At 40.8% G+C, this 14,924-nt stretch overlaps 1 protein-coding gene across 1 annotated transcript; it reads right to left on the bottom strand.

The window, feature by feature from the left end:
* Positions 1-3,713: 3,713 nt before the first annotated feature.
* On the bottom strand, positions 3,714-14,924 carry RB195_000429 (uncharacterized protein; the record flags this gene model as incomplete). Its single annotated transcript, XM_064196769.1, has 12 exons — positions 3,714-3,821; positions 6,429-6,586; positions 6,704-6,822; positions 8,596-8,735; positions 10,880-11,014; positions 11,099-11,213; positions 11,290-11,393; positions 13,442-13,545; positions 13,626-13,691; positions 13,744-13,829; positions 14,499-14,587; positions 14,844-14,924. The coding sequence occupies 12 exons, from the start codon at positions 14,922-14,924 to the stop codon at positions 3,714-3,716; spliced, it is 1,305 nt and encodes a 434-aa protein (XP_064052650.1).

The raw sequence follows: 14,924 nt of genomic DNA, 5'->3' as shown, positions 1-14,924 counted from the left end.
AAGTGCCATTTTAAAGTCGTTCTGAGCGTGGAATTTTTCAAAGCTATGAGGTCATGTTACGTCCGAAATGTTAGAGAACCAAAGCACCCTCAAGGAAGTAAGGCGGAATTACAAGCAGCATAGAGGAAGTGTGCTTCTTGATGTTGCTTGTAGTTCGTAGATCATGTAATTCATACACATACATTGTTAAAGTACGGATTATCAGACGTGGTCGTAGAAGTATTCAGAAAAAGTGAGAGCTCTGTAAAATCAAAATCCGTCAAAGTGGAAAAAATCGCTGAAAATGTTCGCAGTAACAATATGAATTACCGCCGGTAGAACTAAGCTGAGCCGGGAAAAATCCTTAGTAGCTTAAAGTGATATCTTAACCTGAAAAATAATCGTTAAGATGGGTGCAGTGTTTATTGACTCCGAACCAAGAACAGCATTAAAGGCATCACCCCACGAATCTGAGGGAGTACGGATTTCAGGTGGAGTATTCGTATACGGGTTAGTAGATTATAGAGAGGGGTGTGATTCCGTCCATTTCTTCCTAATTGCCGTAAAAAAGCGCCCCAGAAGATGCGGCGCCGCACAGAGCTGGCGCGCTCCAATCGAACTCCTTGTAGGAAAGAGCGCGCCGGAACGCTCGAAGCCGTATCTTCCGGGCCGTTTTTTACGGTAATTAGGAAGAAATGGACGAAATCACCCCCCTCTCCATAATCTACGACCCCGTATACGAATACTCCACCGGAAATCCGTACCACTCCAGATTCGTGGGGTGATGCCTTTGAATGATGACATCGCAAAAGAGCTAAGAAAGAAAGAAACCAGACCCATCCCAACTGAGCTTCAACAAGTTGGGATGGGTCTGGTTCCTTTCTTAACCCCCCCCCCCCCCTCCCCCTCCCCACCCCTTAAACCTCAAAACATTTCCTGCGTTGGGAAACATGGGCCAGATTTTGACATCGTCCTAGCGACAAATCCCAATTTCGCACAATTAGACTCGGACAAAAACCTGTACCAAGAAACGATCCAAGCATCAATGTCGTGAATGTACATCTATGCAAAGAGGTTTCCTAAAAACGTAAATTTGCATGATTTGCTTTGCTATTTCCACTGACTATGTAAACCTTTCATTCCATCTTCGTGCTTTTGTATGAGGAAAAAATTCCCTTAAAACATAGATCAATTATTCGCATTCGAAAACGGGCACTGGCACAAGTTGTTTAGCCAGCAATTCGGAGTATGCAGAAAACTAAAATGTTCTATTATCTAAGTAGCAATATCCACGAAATTGACAATGCTTGGGTCTCTCCACGAAAAGATAAGGCTGGATATGTGGCTCAAGAGTATGAACGCGGTCACGCTCAATTCCCCTTATAATTCGTAAAAGGCGACGCGAGAAAATTCCGAAGACATCGAATTTTTCTACGAGGCACCCAGTAACGAACGGCGCAGACGTACGCACCGCGTCTTCCAAAGGCCTGACAATCATCGCGCTGATAACGCTGTCTCACTTCTTCGTCAAAAGACGCGAGGCGCTCGTCTACGCTCGCAGATGTAACACGTTACTAGGTGTTTCGTAGGGAAATTCGATCACCACTGCCGTGTCCAACGCACACCTAACCCTATCTTTTTGTGGAGAGATGACAACATAGTTAGTTTCTTGGTATACTCCCCTCGAACGGTTGAATTCTCCGAATCCTTTTCAGGGATATCGGCCAGACGAATGTGCATCCAGAGCTTCACCAACAGAAACAGGATGTCCTATCATAATTGGAATCAACTGCAAGGTTTCTTTGAAGTCGGATCTTTGGCTCCTTCTTCCTCAATGGATCATGGGAAAGTCCTACGGGTTGCTGTGAAGCCAAAATTGTTAAGTCATCTTTTCAGCAGTCAACTTCCGGTAACCTAAATCCTTGTAATCTCACGTACACCTACGTGAACTTTCTGTTTTCACACAGATCTCTGTTGACATCCGATTTTGTCCGTGTTTATTCGACCATTCTCGATTAACAACTGCTAAGGGGACGCTTCCACATTATTCTGGTTCGATTTTGCCTTTGAGGAAAAAAAAGCTGAGGAAAAATAGAAATGTTCAAATTGAATTTAACCCCAGTTCACCTGAGACATCGTACGTGTGGCGAGGTTTAAAATACAACCAGAGTCACACCAGTTCTGATCAGTGTTATCAGTATGAAATCAATTATGAAGCAATTGAGAACATTAAACTAAACTGTTTATTTGAGTAGATCAAACAAATCACACACGTATCAATAAACAAGTTATATTATATGCAATTAAAACATAAATACATCAGTGCATGACAGTTTATGGCCACCAAGTGACATAACGACCTGCTAGTTCAAAAATTTATTACTTACTCTTCGACGAGAAAAAAAAACTCCCTTTCTAACAATAATTGTGCTAGAAGTAAATAAGGATAAAGTGAAGAAGAAGAAGTTAAGAAAAAAGCAGAAAATTCCACCTTTCTCTCATTTTCATTTTTGAAAAAAAGAGAAATTCACAGACATTTGCACAGTTTAGCGAACCAATCATGTATATATGTATATCATTGTAAAGTTTAAAAAAAAATTCCTAAATCTGACGATAATGATGCACAAAACCCGTAAAGGAATACGAAATTTATGATTTGGTATTTTTCGCACCGAGTAAGGAAGAGAAAATACAAGATTTACTGTTTCCCCTGGAAATTGAAGCTTATCCAAGAATGTAACGTTGTTGAACTGTGAGCTCACGGTTCCGATCCCAATTTTGACCGTAGCCCATCATTACTATGGCATCATGCATCATTGCCTCCAGGATGAAGATAATCATATGTTTTGTTTACGAGTAACCTGATAAGTAATTAAATATTGCCTTGTAAAGGCACACATGGTAGGCATGGTCTGGATGGAATGGTAGTTAGAGAAGACAAGGATTGACATTATTACACTCAAAAGAGTAATAGTTCCGAAATTGAACCGATTGTGCAAACGAATAAAAAAAAAGTGCAAATCGACTCAAAGGCATCACCCCACGAATCTTAGGTGGTACGGATTTCAGGTGAAGTATTCGTATACGGGATAGTAGATTATGAAGAGGGGTGTGATTCCGTCCACTTCTTCCTAATTGCCGTAGAAAACGGCTTGGAAGATGCGGCACGTGCACAAGGCTTGCGCGCCCCAAACGAACTCGTTGTAGAAAACAGCGCGCCGGAACGCTCGAAGCCGTATCCACCGGGTCGTTTTCTGCGGCAATTAGGAAGAAGTGAACGGAATCACCCTTTTCTCAATAATCTACGATCCCATATACGAATACTCCACCTGACATCCGTACCACCTCAGATTCGTGGGGTGATGCCTTTAACACACATAAACACGGTCGCTGGTGAATTTTTTTTCGTGCGCGCTGCGATGTACTCACTTTTCCTGGTGGATACATACACATTCCTTTTCCCTTTGTCCTACTCCAAAAAATCTTTGACTCAGCCATAAGAGCAAAAACTGGTACCAGCGACCATAGATATAGTTCTACTCTCTAACCCTCAGGCACGTATAAATATATAAGATGAAGCAAACGAGAGCAGTTGAGCAGTAGCGTGCAACGAATCCCTACAAAGTCGAGAATATCCTAATAAATTTAATCCATGAAAAGAATTATGAATTGACAGCAATATCTAAGTCGTAACGAAATTAGAAACTGCTAGAAATAAACAAAACGTTCAAGTTCTACAAGTATTCTCGCAAGTGAAGATCGAAAGTAAGTTGTCCACGCATTCCTGCTATGTCCAGAGCAACGATGTGGACAAGGCATAACTCGACAACCTCTGATATACTCTGCAAGAAATGTCAATTAGAATGTTATGGATAAATCCTTGAAGTGTACACGAGCCAGCAATACACGAAAAAAAGAACAATTGGATTTTACGAAAAAAAAATTAAATTCGTTGATTCACTTTTCTTAATGCACTGTTTTTGGTTCTACATAATTGAGTAGCTATGACTCTGATTTTCAAAGACAGCACATCACAAAATCGACGATGAAGGGGTCTCTTCAGAGCTAGAAATGGTAGGGTTGAAGGTACGAGTGTTAGCGTGATTGCGCTTGATTCTGATTAGTAATCCAGAAGAACCAGCGTGATTGCGCTTAATTCTGCTTAGTAATCCAGAAGAACCTTCTGTGGCCATCCAACATCGATTTATTTGACTTAAACGGCGGGTGGGCTGCTTCAATGTAACAATTAATTCAGTTCAATTCAATTTCAATCAACTCAACACTGTGCTTGAAGGGATAATCGTGATTTTACCTTCGAGTTCAGACCTCTGAATACGCGAAGGTGCTGAGATCTTAGGAGATTAGGAGATATTCCAGCTTAAAACTCAAAGCTCGCAAATGCATTCGCAGAAAATAAAGGTAGGCTTATTTACTTTGACTTAAATGGCGGGCGGGTGTTGCGGCCTAATCTGGCTGTTTGCATCCGCACTTTGCAGGTGTGTGTCGTCTCCAGGCATATCGGAACACATCCTTTTTGATCCTCAGCTATAGCTCGCATAAAATCTGTTCATCCGTCGCTATTCTATAATCAGCGAAACTTTACGTCTTGGCTGAACTGCCTGTCAACGCCAAATGCACTCATATCTTTCTTTATCAGCTCCGTTCACAACTTTCTTTTACGACCATATGGCCTTTTCTGGTTTTCGGTCCCGACTATGCAGATTATTACGGGTGAATGAAAGAGTGCGCGACTACGATTGGTCGGATTGCAGGTCCTACTATTCATTTATTTACTTATTTATTGAAAACACCTGCAGGTGTGCCATAAAATAAAAAAAACAAGATGGAACAGAGCTCACTAGAATTTCGCCTGAATTTTACACAACAAAACTGGCCCTTCAAAGCACGAGGAGTGCTGGTTTGGCGGGTCATTCTCCTGCTACAGAAGGTGAGAAATCCTCACGCGAGATCCTTTTCCCGGACCCAGAACGCTACGGTAGATAAACGGATACCAGGGTTTGACCAACTTAACCTCGAACGGAAAATCCGTCAGGGACCCTGGGCGAACGGGTGGGCGACCTCAAGCGCAAGGGCTCACCAACTTTACTATTTTTGGACGGCTTTCCACCACCAGGAGAGAGTAAGAACCAAGTGTAGGGACGAATTTGAAAAGGACCATATCAAGGCAAGGCAGAATTCCAGCTAGCTAGTGTCATAATGAACAATAGAAAAAGACAACTAAAACTGTGAGCTAAAAACATATCAATCCAATGCTTATTGTGGTCGCTTGTTAGAGGAGGAACTTGCTCCACTTCTCTGAAACTATGATATTTTTTTGCCTCCCTTATACCTAGAATAGCTAGGACATTTAATTTGGATAGCCTGCTTTTGAATATCTTCGCGTTTGGGAGCTCATCTGGGTTCTATTAGTTGGATTGCGGAAGTTGTATTACGACAGAGTTTGTCAGTGTTCTACTCCGTAGTCAGTTCATGGTTGGGAAGATCTCGCAAAACAAGCTTGTTTCACAAGTCTTTTGCACCTAAGAGTGAGACTGAAAAGCACGTCTATTAACAAGTCTGCAGCGCGTCGGTTCTGCAGCACTTACCTCTACTTCTTTAGAACCGGGTCCTGTTCGGTCAGCTAGTCACACCGGCTTGTCGCTAGATTTCAGTTTCCAATTCCCTAATTCCGTCCAACTCTCAATAATGACTCCGCATTCCTGCCTTGCACCTCCACTTAATTGTTGCTTTCGGCAGGAACGACGTGTAAAATGCACGGATATATTGAGTCGATACTGGCACAGCAGAAGCATGTAGTCAATCCCCCAATCCCGCATGCATTTTAAAGCGGTAAAACGTTGTTTTTCCTTTGTGTTAGCTCAGTATCGGCCACCTGGAAACGTTGACTTTCAGAGGCGACCTCGGATCTATAGGAGAGAAATTTGCTACGCAAGGGTTTTTTTCTGCGACTTTGTTCCAGAGTTTATTTCCTTTCGAATGCCTAAGCCATCTAATAATTTTGAGATATAACAATGTTTGTGAATATATTGCATTCATGACTCAGGTGCTAACAGCAACAACACTAACAAAAACGGTAAACAACCGACAAAATCAATTCTTTCACACCTTAAAGGAAATGAATTGCAATTCAAGTTCTACGGCGTCGCAGCAGGGAGCAGTTTTGAGAAGCGCATCTTCACTAATTGCTAGTCACACACACTCGGAGAAAACAAGACATTGTGATGGCAGCATACCGTGGCCTTACGATGCGCAAAATGATGCGGGCGCATCATTTTGCTTGGACGACATTAACATGTGCGAAGCGAAGTATGAAAGAATGGACATCTTTGCTAGAGCGCAAAAACAATAAGCGTGTCCTCTTTCCTTCGTTGTTAGCATGAGAACTGAAGACGTAAGACTTTCAACAAGATTTCCGCAACGAAACTCACAGTTAGTGGTGCCAGAAGCTGGAGTAGTGCGTGCAATCGATCAATCAATTCTACAGGTTGGCTTTTTAGAGAGCTCTTGACCACATGCACCAGCAAATATACATATTTGCTGCGAATCTGCTTCATGGTCTCAGCTATCTCCCCGACAAGAACATCTCCTAAACGAGATCTCAAAAGTTTGGATTTATGGAATTTCTTATGAGGAACTGTAGAAGACATAAAAACGAGGAGAGTTCTCACAACGAAAAAATGTAAGGCGTAAGGACGGAACTTACTGTTGGTGAACAAAAGGACTAATTTTAGTAGCACGTACTCCTCCTCACACACATGTAGTTCGCGAAGTTTTGCTATGATTGTTGTTTCCAATTCATCCACAAGTAGAGCAACTTTAAGTCTAAAAAAAACTCTGTAGAACTGAGCATTTTATGATCTCAGGCGTTTATTCCATTGGATTGAAGAATAAATTACGAGATTATATAGATTAGATTAATTTCTCTAATGAATTTAGAAATTCATATAGGAATAAAGAAAACGGAAAAGAGAAAATGGTGTGTACATTTTGATAGAGAATTTCTCGCTCTACACGATAGTCATATTCAGAATTTTTAGTTTTATTGATTCATGTTCTTTTATATCATTGGGGTAAACTGTCAACTTGATAAAACGTAGCACTTTCGGCATCCTCTATTTCTTTTATATAATGGAAAAGATAAAGGTGCTGAAAGTGCTTTTGATATTTCTGCTGTGCGTGGAGGGCATCGGAAGAGGCATAAAAACCTTAGAAGAGGATGGAAAAGACGCAAAAATTTATTTAATAAAGGAACAAGAAATGGAACAAAACCAGTACTGGAACATCGACAAATTTCCTTAACGATTGTGGAGGTCTTTAAAATCATAAAGGTCATCAAGTTTATTAAGACTTGAGGACTTGTTCGGAAGAGAAGAAGAGTAATTCGGTGTAGTCTTCATGTTTTGAAGAAAACTTTAAAAAACATAACTTCTCCTTCCACATACGGTAATTAGTCGCCAGGTGTTTGATTTGTGCTCGAGGTCACAGTTCCCCTTTCAGGTGGCCGAAGACCAACGGGTGCTCATTTTTTTCAAGCATTGCTCCTTCGCCATTCACACTTTCAGCTTCAGGGAGCTAAGGCCTTTCCTCTTTAATTGAATTCAAAACAGTCAAAAACAGAACAGAACAGAAACAGAAACAAAACGTCTTCTGGATTCTTCATTTAAATGGTTCATAAAAAGAGAAGAAGCAAAATTTTAAAAATAAGAGCAGCACTATGGTGTAAAACGTGGGATCTACTACTACAAAAAATTCAAACTTGAGACCGACTGTCCGCCCTTTCGTACGACACGGATCCTCACGCAAGTCCGAGGAGGAAGAAGGCCTCAAACATCAGTAATTAAAGGATAAAAGGATAAAGTTGCTGGTGTTAATCAATCCGCTTGGGATGCGCCCCCACGTTCACTTCAATTCAGAATCGTTTGAGGTTTATGAACGTGTAAATGGCCTATACAATGATTTGCGGTGGCTAGCCGATGTGTCAAGTCAGTGTTTTTATCCTCCCAGACAAGTCTGGTACCAATTTAGCGACACCGGAGGGATGAAAGGCTTGGTAAGCACTAGGCGCTATGGCGATATGGCGATCTCGAACCACTGGTCGACAGTCAGAGCTGACCTCTTACCGACCTTGGGCCCCCAATATGTTAACTTCGTTGATACTGAGGTAATCTATAGACTTCTGAGATAATCTACACTTTTACGACTTAAAAGTTAAGTATTTTTAAATCACACCAGCTTTCTCACATTATTATATGAACTAGCGCTGGTAGTAGTGTCTTTTTTGTTTCTCTATAAATGTCATACATTTCACCAAAGTGTTTTATTTTCTCTTCTATTTTTTGCAAGCACAAGAACGTACACGAGTCTTAGTGTTTATTTGAAAGAATTAGGAGAGAAATTGCGAAAGAACGGAAAAAAGGCAATCAGACATTCCCGGAACTTTCGGGATATGCCAGAACCACACAGAGAAGTTTTGCTTAGCTTAGGTAGGGAATGCATAAAAAAACTATCGAGAATACGGAACAGTATAAAAAGTATGTACGATAAGGACACAATGAATATAATATCTTCACCTCTTAGAGAATAAACTCAACTAACCCGTATTCCATGGACTCAAACTTTTTCTTTGAGAAAAAAAAGCTGTTACAGAGTAGAAGGTTGGGACTCTCGTGCTTGATCGTGTTGAAACCCAAGGTTAGTAGAATCGTAGGAATCATGTGACTTGTGATGAGTCGAATCTGGATTAACACCATCAAAACAGAAAGGCGACAATCACTATCTACTGCAATTTTAGGTTGCTTGATTGAGTGCTTGATTCCTCACGGATAAAGGATCACACCAATCAAATAACTCGGAGTAAAATAAAGGTAACGAACAATGTTGTTTGAGTGTTCATCTCATTATTCGCTCAATATTCGTATTCTTGACTTATGAAATATTAATGCTAGCTTGTAGGTAAATGTTTGACTTCATCTTCTTGATTCCTTTTTAGTATTTTGCTGCCATTAGTAGCGTATTTCTACAAACTGATCTTTCTTCACGCTCTGTTTCGGTTATTCTTGCTTAAAGCAGACTTCGGTGTATTCCATTTTACATTGTCAGTGTTATCATAAGAAACATATTTAAACCTTGACTCGTCATTACGCATAGATGAAAAGCTGCAGAAATAATCAAAATGGTGCTCATAAGTTGCTCACACGTCGACGTCCTTCCCAAAAGGAAAAGTGCTTTTTCCAAATCCGTGCGCTTGCAGAACCCCAGATCAAGAGTGGTACGCCTTTTATTGGGCTTAACCCTGTTTATTATTTCCATGTCCTACATCGCTTCTACATCAAAAACATAATAACTTGATATGATACGCTGTAATGGGCATCGCCTTGCCTGCAATCAGGGCTATTCACTATTATTGAAGGAGTCTCCATCTTCATAGTGTGTTCCGCCGTTGAAATCATTGGACCAACACCTGCAGCTTCACCTGGAGCTTGAGCATGTCCAGAGACAGTAATTCGGTTAGCGAGAAGCGACCGATCGAATCAGAGGTCTTGTGTCCGGAAAATGAAGAATTAAAAGTCTACCGGAGGCGACGGAATTAGCGCGGAAATGCTGAAATCTCTTCCTCCGTCTGGTATTCCTGAGATGACGGAGATCATCTGTTCAGTATTGACGAAAGGATCGCAGTTTCGTAGAGACGATATCATATAAAAAGTTGTTCATTACTACTGAGAACTCAAGCGGGACTCAAGAACTACTGAGAAATATTTTGTAGAACGTAATGTAAAATGTCTTGGAGCGAACCATTCTGGATCAGTTTATCAAACGTAGCGAAGAAACCACGCGTGGTCAACAAACTGGCTTTCCTTCTGGTCTATCTGCAATTGACCAGGAGTTTAATGTGTGATCGAGGTGTTACAGCAGTATTCGAAGAATACGCAGTTAGCTTCGTGAATTTTGAAGGCACTTTCGACTTCCCTCGTCGAGGCCGTGTTTTGAACGCGCTATTCGTCAATGGTATTCCAAGAAAGTTCATTGCCTAATTGAAGCTCGAATCGAAAAGCTACTGCGGGTATTTGAACCAGCCGGATATACCTCACAAAGATAAAACCGGGGTAAGACAAAGGGAACGCTTCCTGTCCCAAGTTTGCCGTTAATGATATCATGCGAACAACAACTGAGCAGAGACCCGTTGATGCGGTTCTATCAGCGTTTGAACTACTTGTCGACTTCGAGTACGTCGACTACGCAGTAATATTGCTGCACTTAACCCCGTATCGATGCTCGCTGCAAGGTAAGGCTTTTGGCTTTTGATTCCGCTCGATAAATGTAAATTTAAATTTGTTTGGAAACTCGCGGGAAACAAGGTGAACGGGCAATCAACTCACTAGTGAAAAAATTCTGTTACCTTGGCTCAAGAGTGAAAATGACGACACTTAGAGCGATATTCAAAGACAAAGACAACAAAGAGGTCACTTTGGCACTCAACTCCTTATCGAAATGACTGTGGTCGACCCTCATCGCCAACCACGCCAAGTTGCAAATCTCCATACACGTAATCTGTCCTAGCATGATGTATTGCAGATATAGGTAGCGCTGTCTACGGCGATTGAGAAGCTCGGTCATACGGGAAGGAAGCTGCACAGGTGGGTACCAATTTTATGTGATGGAATGCCAAAGCGAAGAACTTTACGCAGAAGTGGATGTGCTGTACCGGGGGATGATACTGAATAACATCAATTTCTTGCCCCTCCCTCCCTTCTATAGTAGTCACAGTCCGCCTTCTACAACAGAACAGTAACAGACTATTGAAAAAATCACAGAAAACTAATATATGTGTTAGCATCTTGCACATTTCGCGTTTTTTTCAAAGCAAATGGTTTTCTCTCACCCTTTGGGTTTCGTCGAAAACCATGAAGTCTTCAATTGCGGACAACCATTCTAAGTAGTGCAGTACGAGACGACAATATGAAGGCTTTAAAACGTCCTCTGGATCTTCGAGAGGCCTCGAGGCACGCCAGCATACCTTCAAAAACGCTTTAAAAGTGTTTTTGAAGTTTTTTCAGTGTTTTATGCAGCGAAGCGTGTTTTAGAAATTAGCTAAACAAACCGGTGTTCGTTCCGATACAAGGTACGGATTTTGCATTGCTTGAGTTAGAGGTACATCAAGATCACAGTAGTAGCGACCAGGCACATGAGAGAGGTATGCTTCGTTGTCGCATGCCCTATATTCGCAACATCACTATCTCCAGCAGAGTACTAATACTGGAGTGATAGAAATGAAGTAGAGAAACAAATTACCTCTCCAAATTCGTGAACATCCTTGCAATAGATTTGACTCCTTCTGCTTCTCCGAGTCTTTCCAACATAGGCACTTTTATGTTCTGTATCTCTTCGCATTTTGACTGAAAAAAATCAGGCAGCTATTGCATACTGATTTAACTTGTACTGGGCTTCGGTAGCTGACAGTCTCGTTATATGTGCCACGCGGGATACAACTTAGCAACTTTATTTGGCACTCCCTCAAACTTGGGTCTTCCTCAAAACCATATAACCGTAACAATAACAATGGCAAGTAATACGTGAAGGCAAAGAGGAGCGAGCAAATGATAAACAACATGAAGAGCAAGAAAAACGGCAAAATGAACTTTCTGCGACTATTTATACGGTACATTGAGGGCGTAGTAGACTGTTATGGTGTCCTCCAGTTGCGAACACGAAGAAACACTCGATTGGTTTGCAAACATCTTTATCCAAATGAATCATTTTTCGCAGCTGCGAGCTTAAGAACTACAAATTCGGCCGCCAGACTGCGTTAACTCAAGTTCCATTATGAATCATCGACAGACAGACATAGCTATAAGACACGAAAAGCAACTATTGAGCTAATTAAGTATTATCACGTTCGTGATATATTATTTATGCATTGTTCAATAGCCGTTATCAGAAAAACTTCGCTTCGGTATTTACATGCCTGTTTTTGAAAAAGTGTTATTAGAGTAGCATTTTGTTCATAGGATAGCAACAAATTAGCAGTTATTGAAAAAAACAAATACACAAGAAGCGAATTCTTCTTTGTGTCATAAGAAATTACAAATAACCCGGATGTACGTAGGTGGCTGATTTTAGGAGCGCAGATGTGCCGTACCCTGTTAAAATTAGAAGGAAAAACGATGGATTAAAAAGTGATTAGTCCAGTAGTTTTATGTTACTTTCCTTTTCCCCCACCCCTTCCCTCCTCTGTATACAGTATGCACCACATCTATACCGAGTTCGGAGTCATAGAAGTTCAGAGGAAATCCTGCTTCCACTTATCGAAGCCTCTGACCGAGATGAAGAAGAAGGTTTGACGGATAGAAAAGAATGTCTTATATCGGCGCACGGGAAATGGCGGAGTATTGCGGTAGCGTTCCCGTGCCAGCAACAGTATTTAAGAGCTGGCTCGGAGCACTCAGGGCCCAGTTTCCTTTTATTACCTTCTGTGGAGCGAGTTCTCGTGTCTCGCCGTGATCGATTATTCGCTTATAGCCATATGTAGCCATCTACAACCATTTGCAAACATCTGTAACCGCAATACCAGGGCTGGCTCCCACGGGGTTCGAACCGCCACCACTATTCATCTTAAAGCCGGGAGCCACAAGAACGTAACCATCTGACAGGCCCCCGATTGATCCATTTGTGATGTCGCGTATATTGTAGCTGCCGTGCGCCGATGTCATCAGGACAAACTGCATGTATAAACCGCATTATACAGCCTTATACCACTTAATCGGAAGTTTACTGTGATCGGGGCAGGGGGACTGGACTCTGGGTGCGAGCCCGCAGAGTTCTGCCTCCATGCGGTGACTAGTCAGGCTAGCACCTCCGGACAGGTGCGGTTGCGCTCGAAGCGGCGCGACAGAGATAGCGGTTGCAATCGAAGTGAGACTATCGGGGAAAGTTTATACTACTGTAAATTCAAAAATTTCCGGAAAAAGACGATCTTTGATGAGATCGAACTAAGCAGATAAGAGAATAGAACTGCAAATAAAAAGAAAGAAGACAGAAGAACGTTTAATTGAGAAATATGCAGGGGAATATCTTCACGCTAAATGTTTTTTCAACAGTCTGCGGATAGGTGGACTGATACTGCTATCTTTGAAGTTGCTTACCATGCTTAATGCGCAACAGAACATCAAATGGCTTTTTTTTTCAATTCTAAATTAAAGGCATCGTTTGAGGCAATTCTTCCGGTGAGAATGTCTCCAGCATTAGGCGAAGAGCAAATTATGGTAATGTGTAGTTCACCAATTACACCAGGATAAGATAGAACGATTAAATGCTTAGAATTCTAAGCATATTACAGCAAAGATTGTTTTTGTTCCGTAGAAGAAGACACGAGTACGGTGGAGCTCGACGAAAATTCCTAGTAGAATGAAAGGAAAAGTGCATGCAGATGAGTTCTGAAACTCACGCAGCGAAGAGCTCGTAGATCGAAATAAGGCACAACATTCTTTTCCTCTTTAGGCTGGCTAACTGGACGATTTGGGACCTTCATATCCTTCAGCTTTCCAACCTCTGAAGTATCAAAAATAGTGAAAATTTGTAGAAATTTCTAGAATTTTTCTGTATTCTTGAGAACTAGAATTATATCGAACCTTCAGGACACATTCGTGCTTTCAAACATCGTTGGAACCGACATGATCGACACTTGGATCTTTTCCCTGTAAACGCTATTGAAAAAAGAATTTTTTATAATTACAATAACCAAAGAACCTGATGTCATTTGACAGGTACCGGACTTTTCGCACACGTAGTAGATTTTTCGTTGTACAGCTCTGGCGAAAAAAATTTTGCAGCCTCTGAATGTAAGCAATTGACAACAAAAAAACATGTTTATATGATGCGCTCTTAATTTCCATAAACATGAATGAACTGGAATGACCCAACATCGTCGTCGTCGTCGAATTGTCTAACTCTTGATCGCGTTGTAAACACAAGAACTAAGGTTCGGTAGTGAGATTTAAAATGTCATTGTACGTTGCAGAAAAAATAACTACAGCCATTCATATTATTTATTACTTATATTATATTATTTATTGCATATTTTTATATCATATTATTTATTATTTATATCATGCTATGTATTATACTTACGTCAATATATTTTGAAACCTTATTTATACACCCGTACATTTGATTAACTGCATATTCACTTGATTGTGCCGCATGTAACCGGTTGATGGAATACCAGCACGATCGCAAATCAATAGGAGTAACAGTTAATAATTAAAATTTTCTCTAAACTCTTAATTAGGGCGGAAGAGAAGCGACAACATGACGGAAATCATCCTATCGTCCAAATACTGCTGCTATAGGCTTGATTTTTCCCAATATAATGAGAAACACTGGTGTACAAAACAGATATTTATACGTCAATAATAAAATCTGATCAGTAATATAATTAGAAAAAATCCGTGAATGTGGGATTCTTGAGTAGTGGGGACTAGGAAAAATCTTTCTGAACTCACCCACACACCACTCCGCCGTAATGTAATGTGGCTCCATCAGCGGTGCACACCTGGCATTTTGAAGTTGAACGGATTAGGATCGGAGACGGCTACAATTATCACATATGTAGTCGTAAATCAAATAAATATATAAGAAACTTCATTGACAAACAGATTTTACTGCCAAATTTTCTCGAATGTCTTACATTTACATTTCATTTTGCTTTGTTCTTATAATTGCTTTTGTCTTCAGAAAAAAAAACAGAGAGAAAAAACTCAAAAAATAAATAATAAAAATTCAAAAAATAGAAGGCTGTCCATTAGAAGTAAGCCAAGAATGTCTAGAAATAAAAGTAATAAAATTACCGGAATTTTGAGCTTTCCCAAAACCGGCTTCGAACATCCTTGCTTCATATCCATGGTGGTACCAACACCAGTACCATACAT

Source organism: Necator americanus, chromosome IV (assembly GCF_031761385.1).
Source record: "Necator americanus strain Aroian chromosome IV, whole genome shotgun sequence".
Lineage (NCBI taxonomy): Eukaryota > Metazoa > Nematoda > Chromadorea > Rhabditida > Ancylostomatidae > Necator > Necator americanus.
The sequence above is the reverse complement of the archived record's forward strand: the minus strand, read 5'-3'. Positions and strand labels throughout refer to the sequence as shown.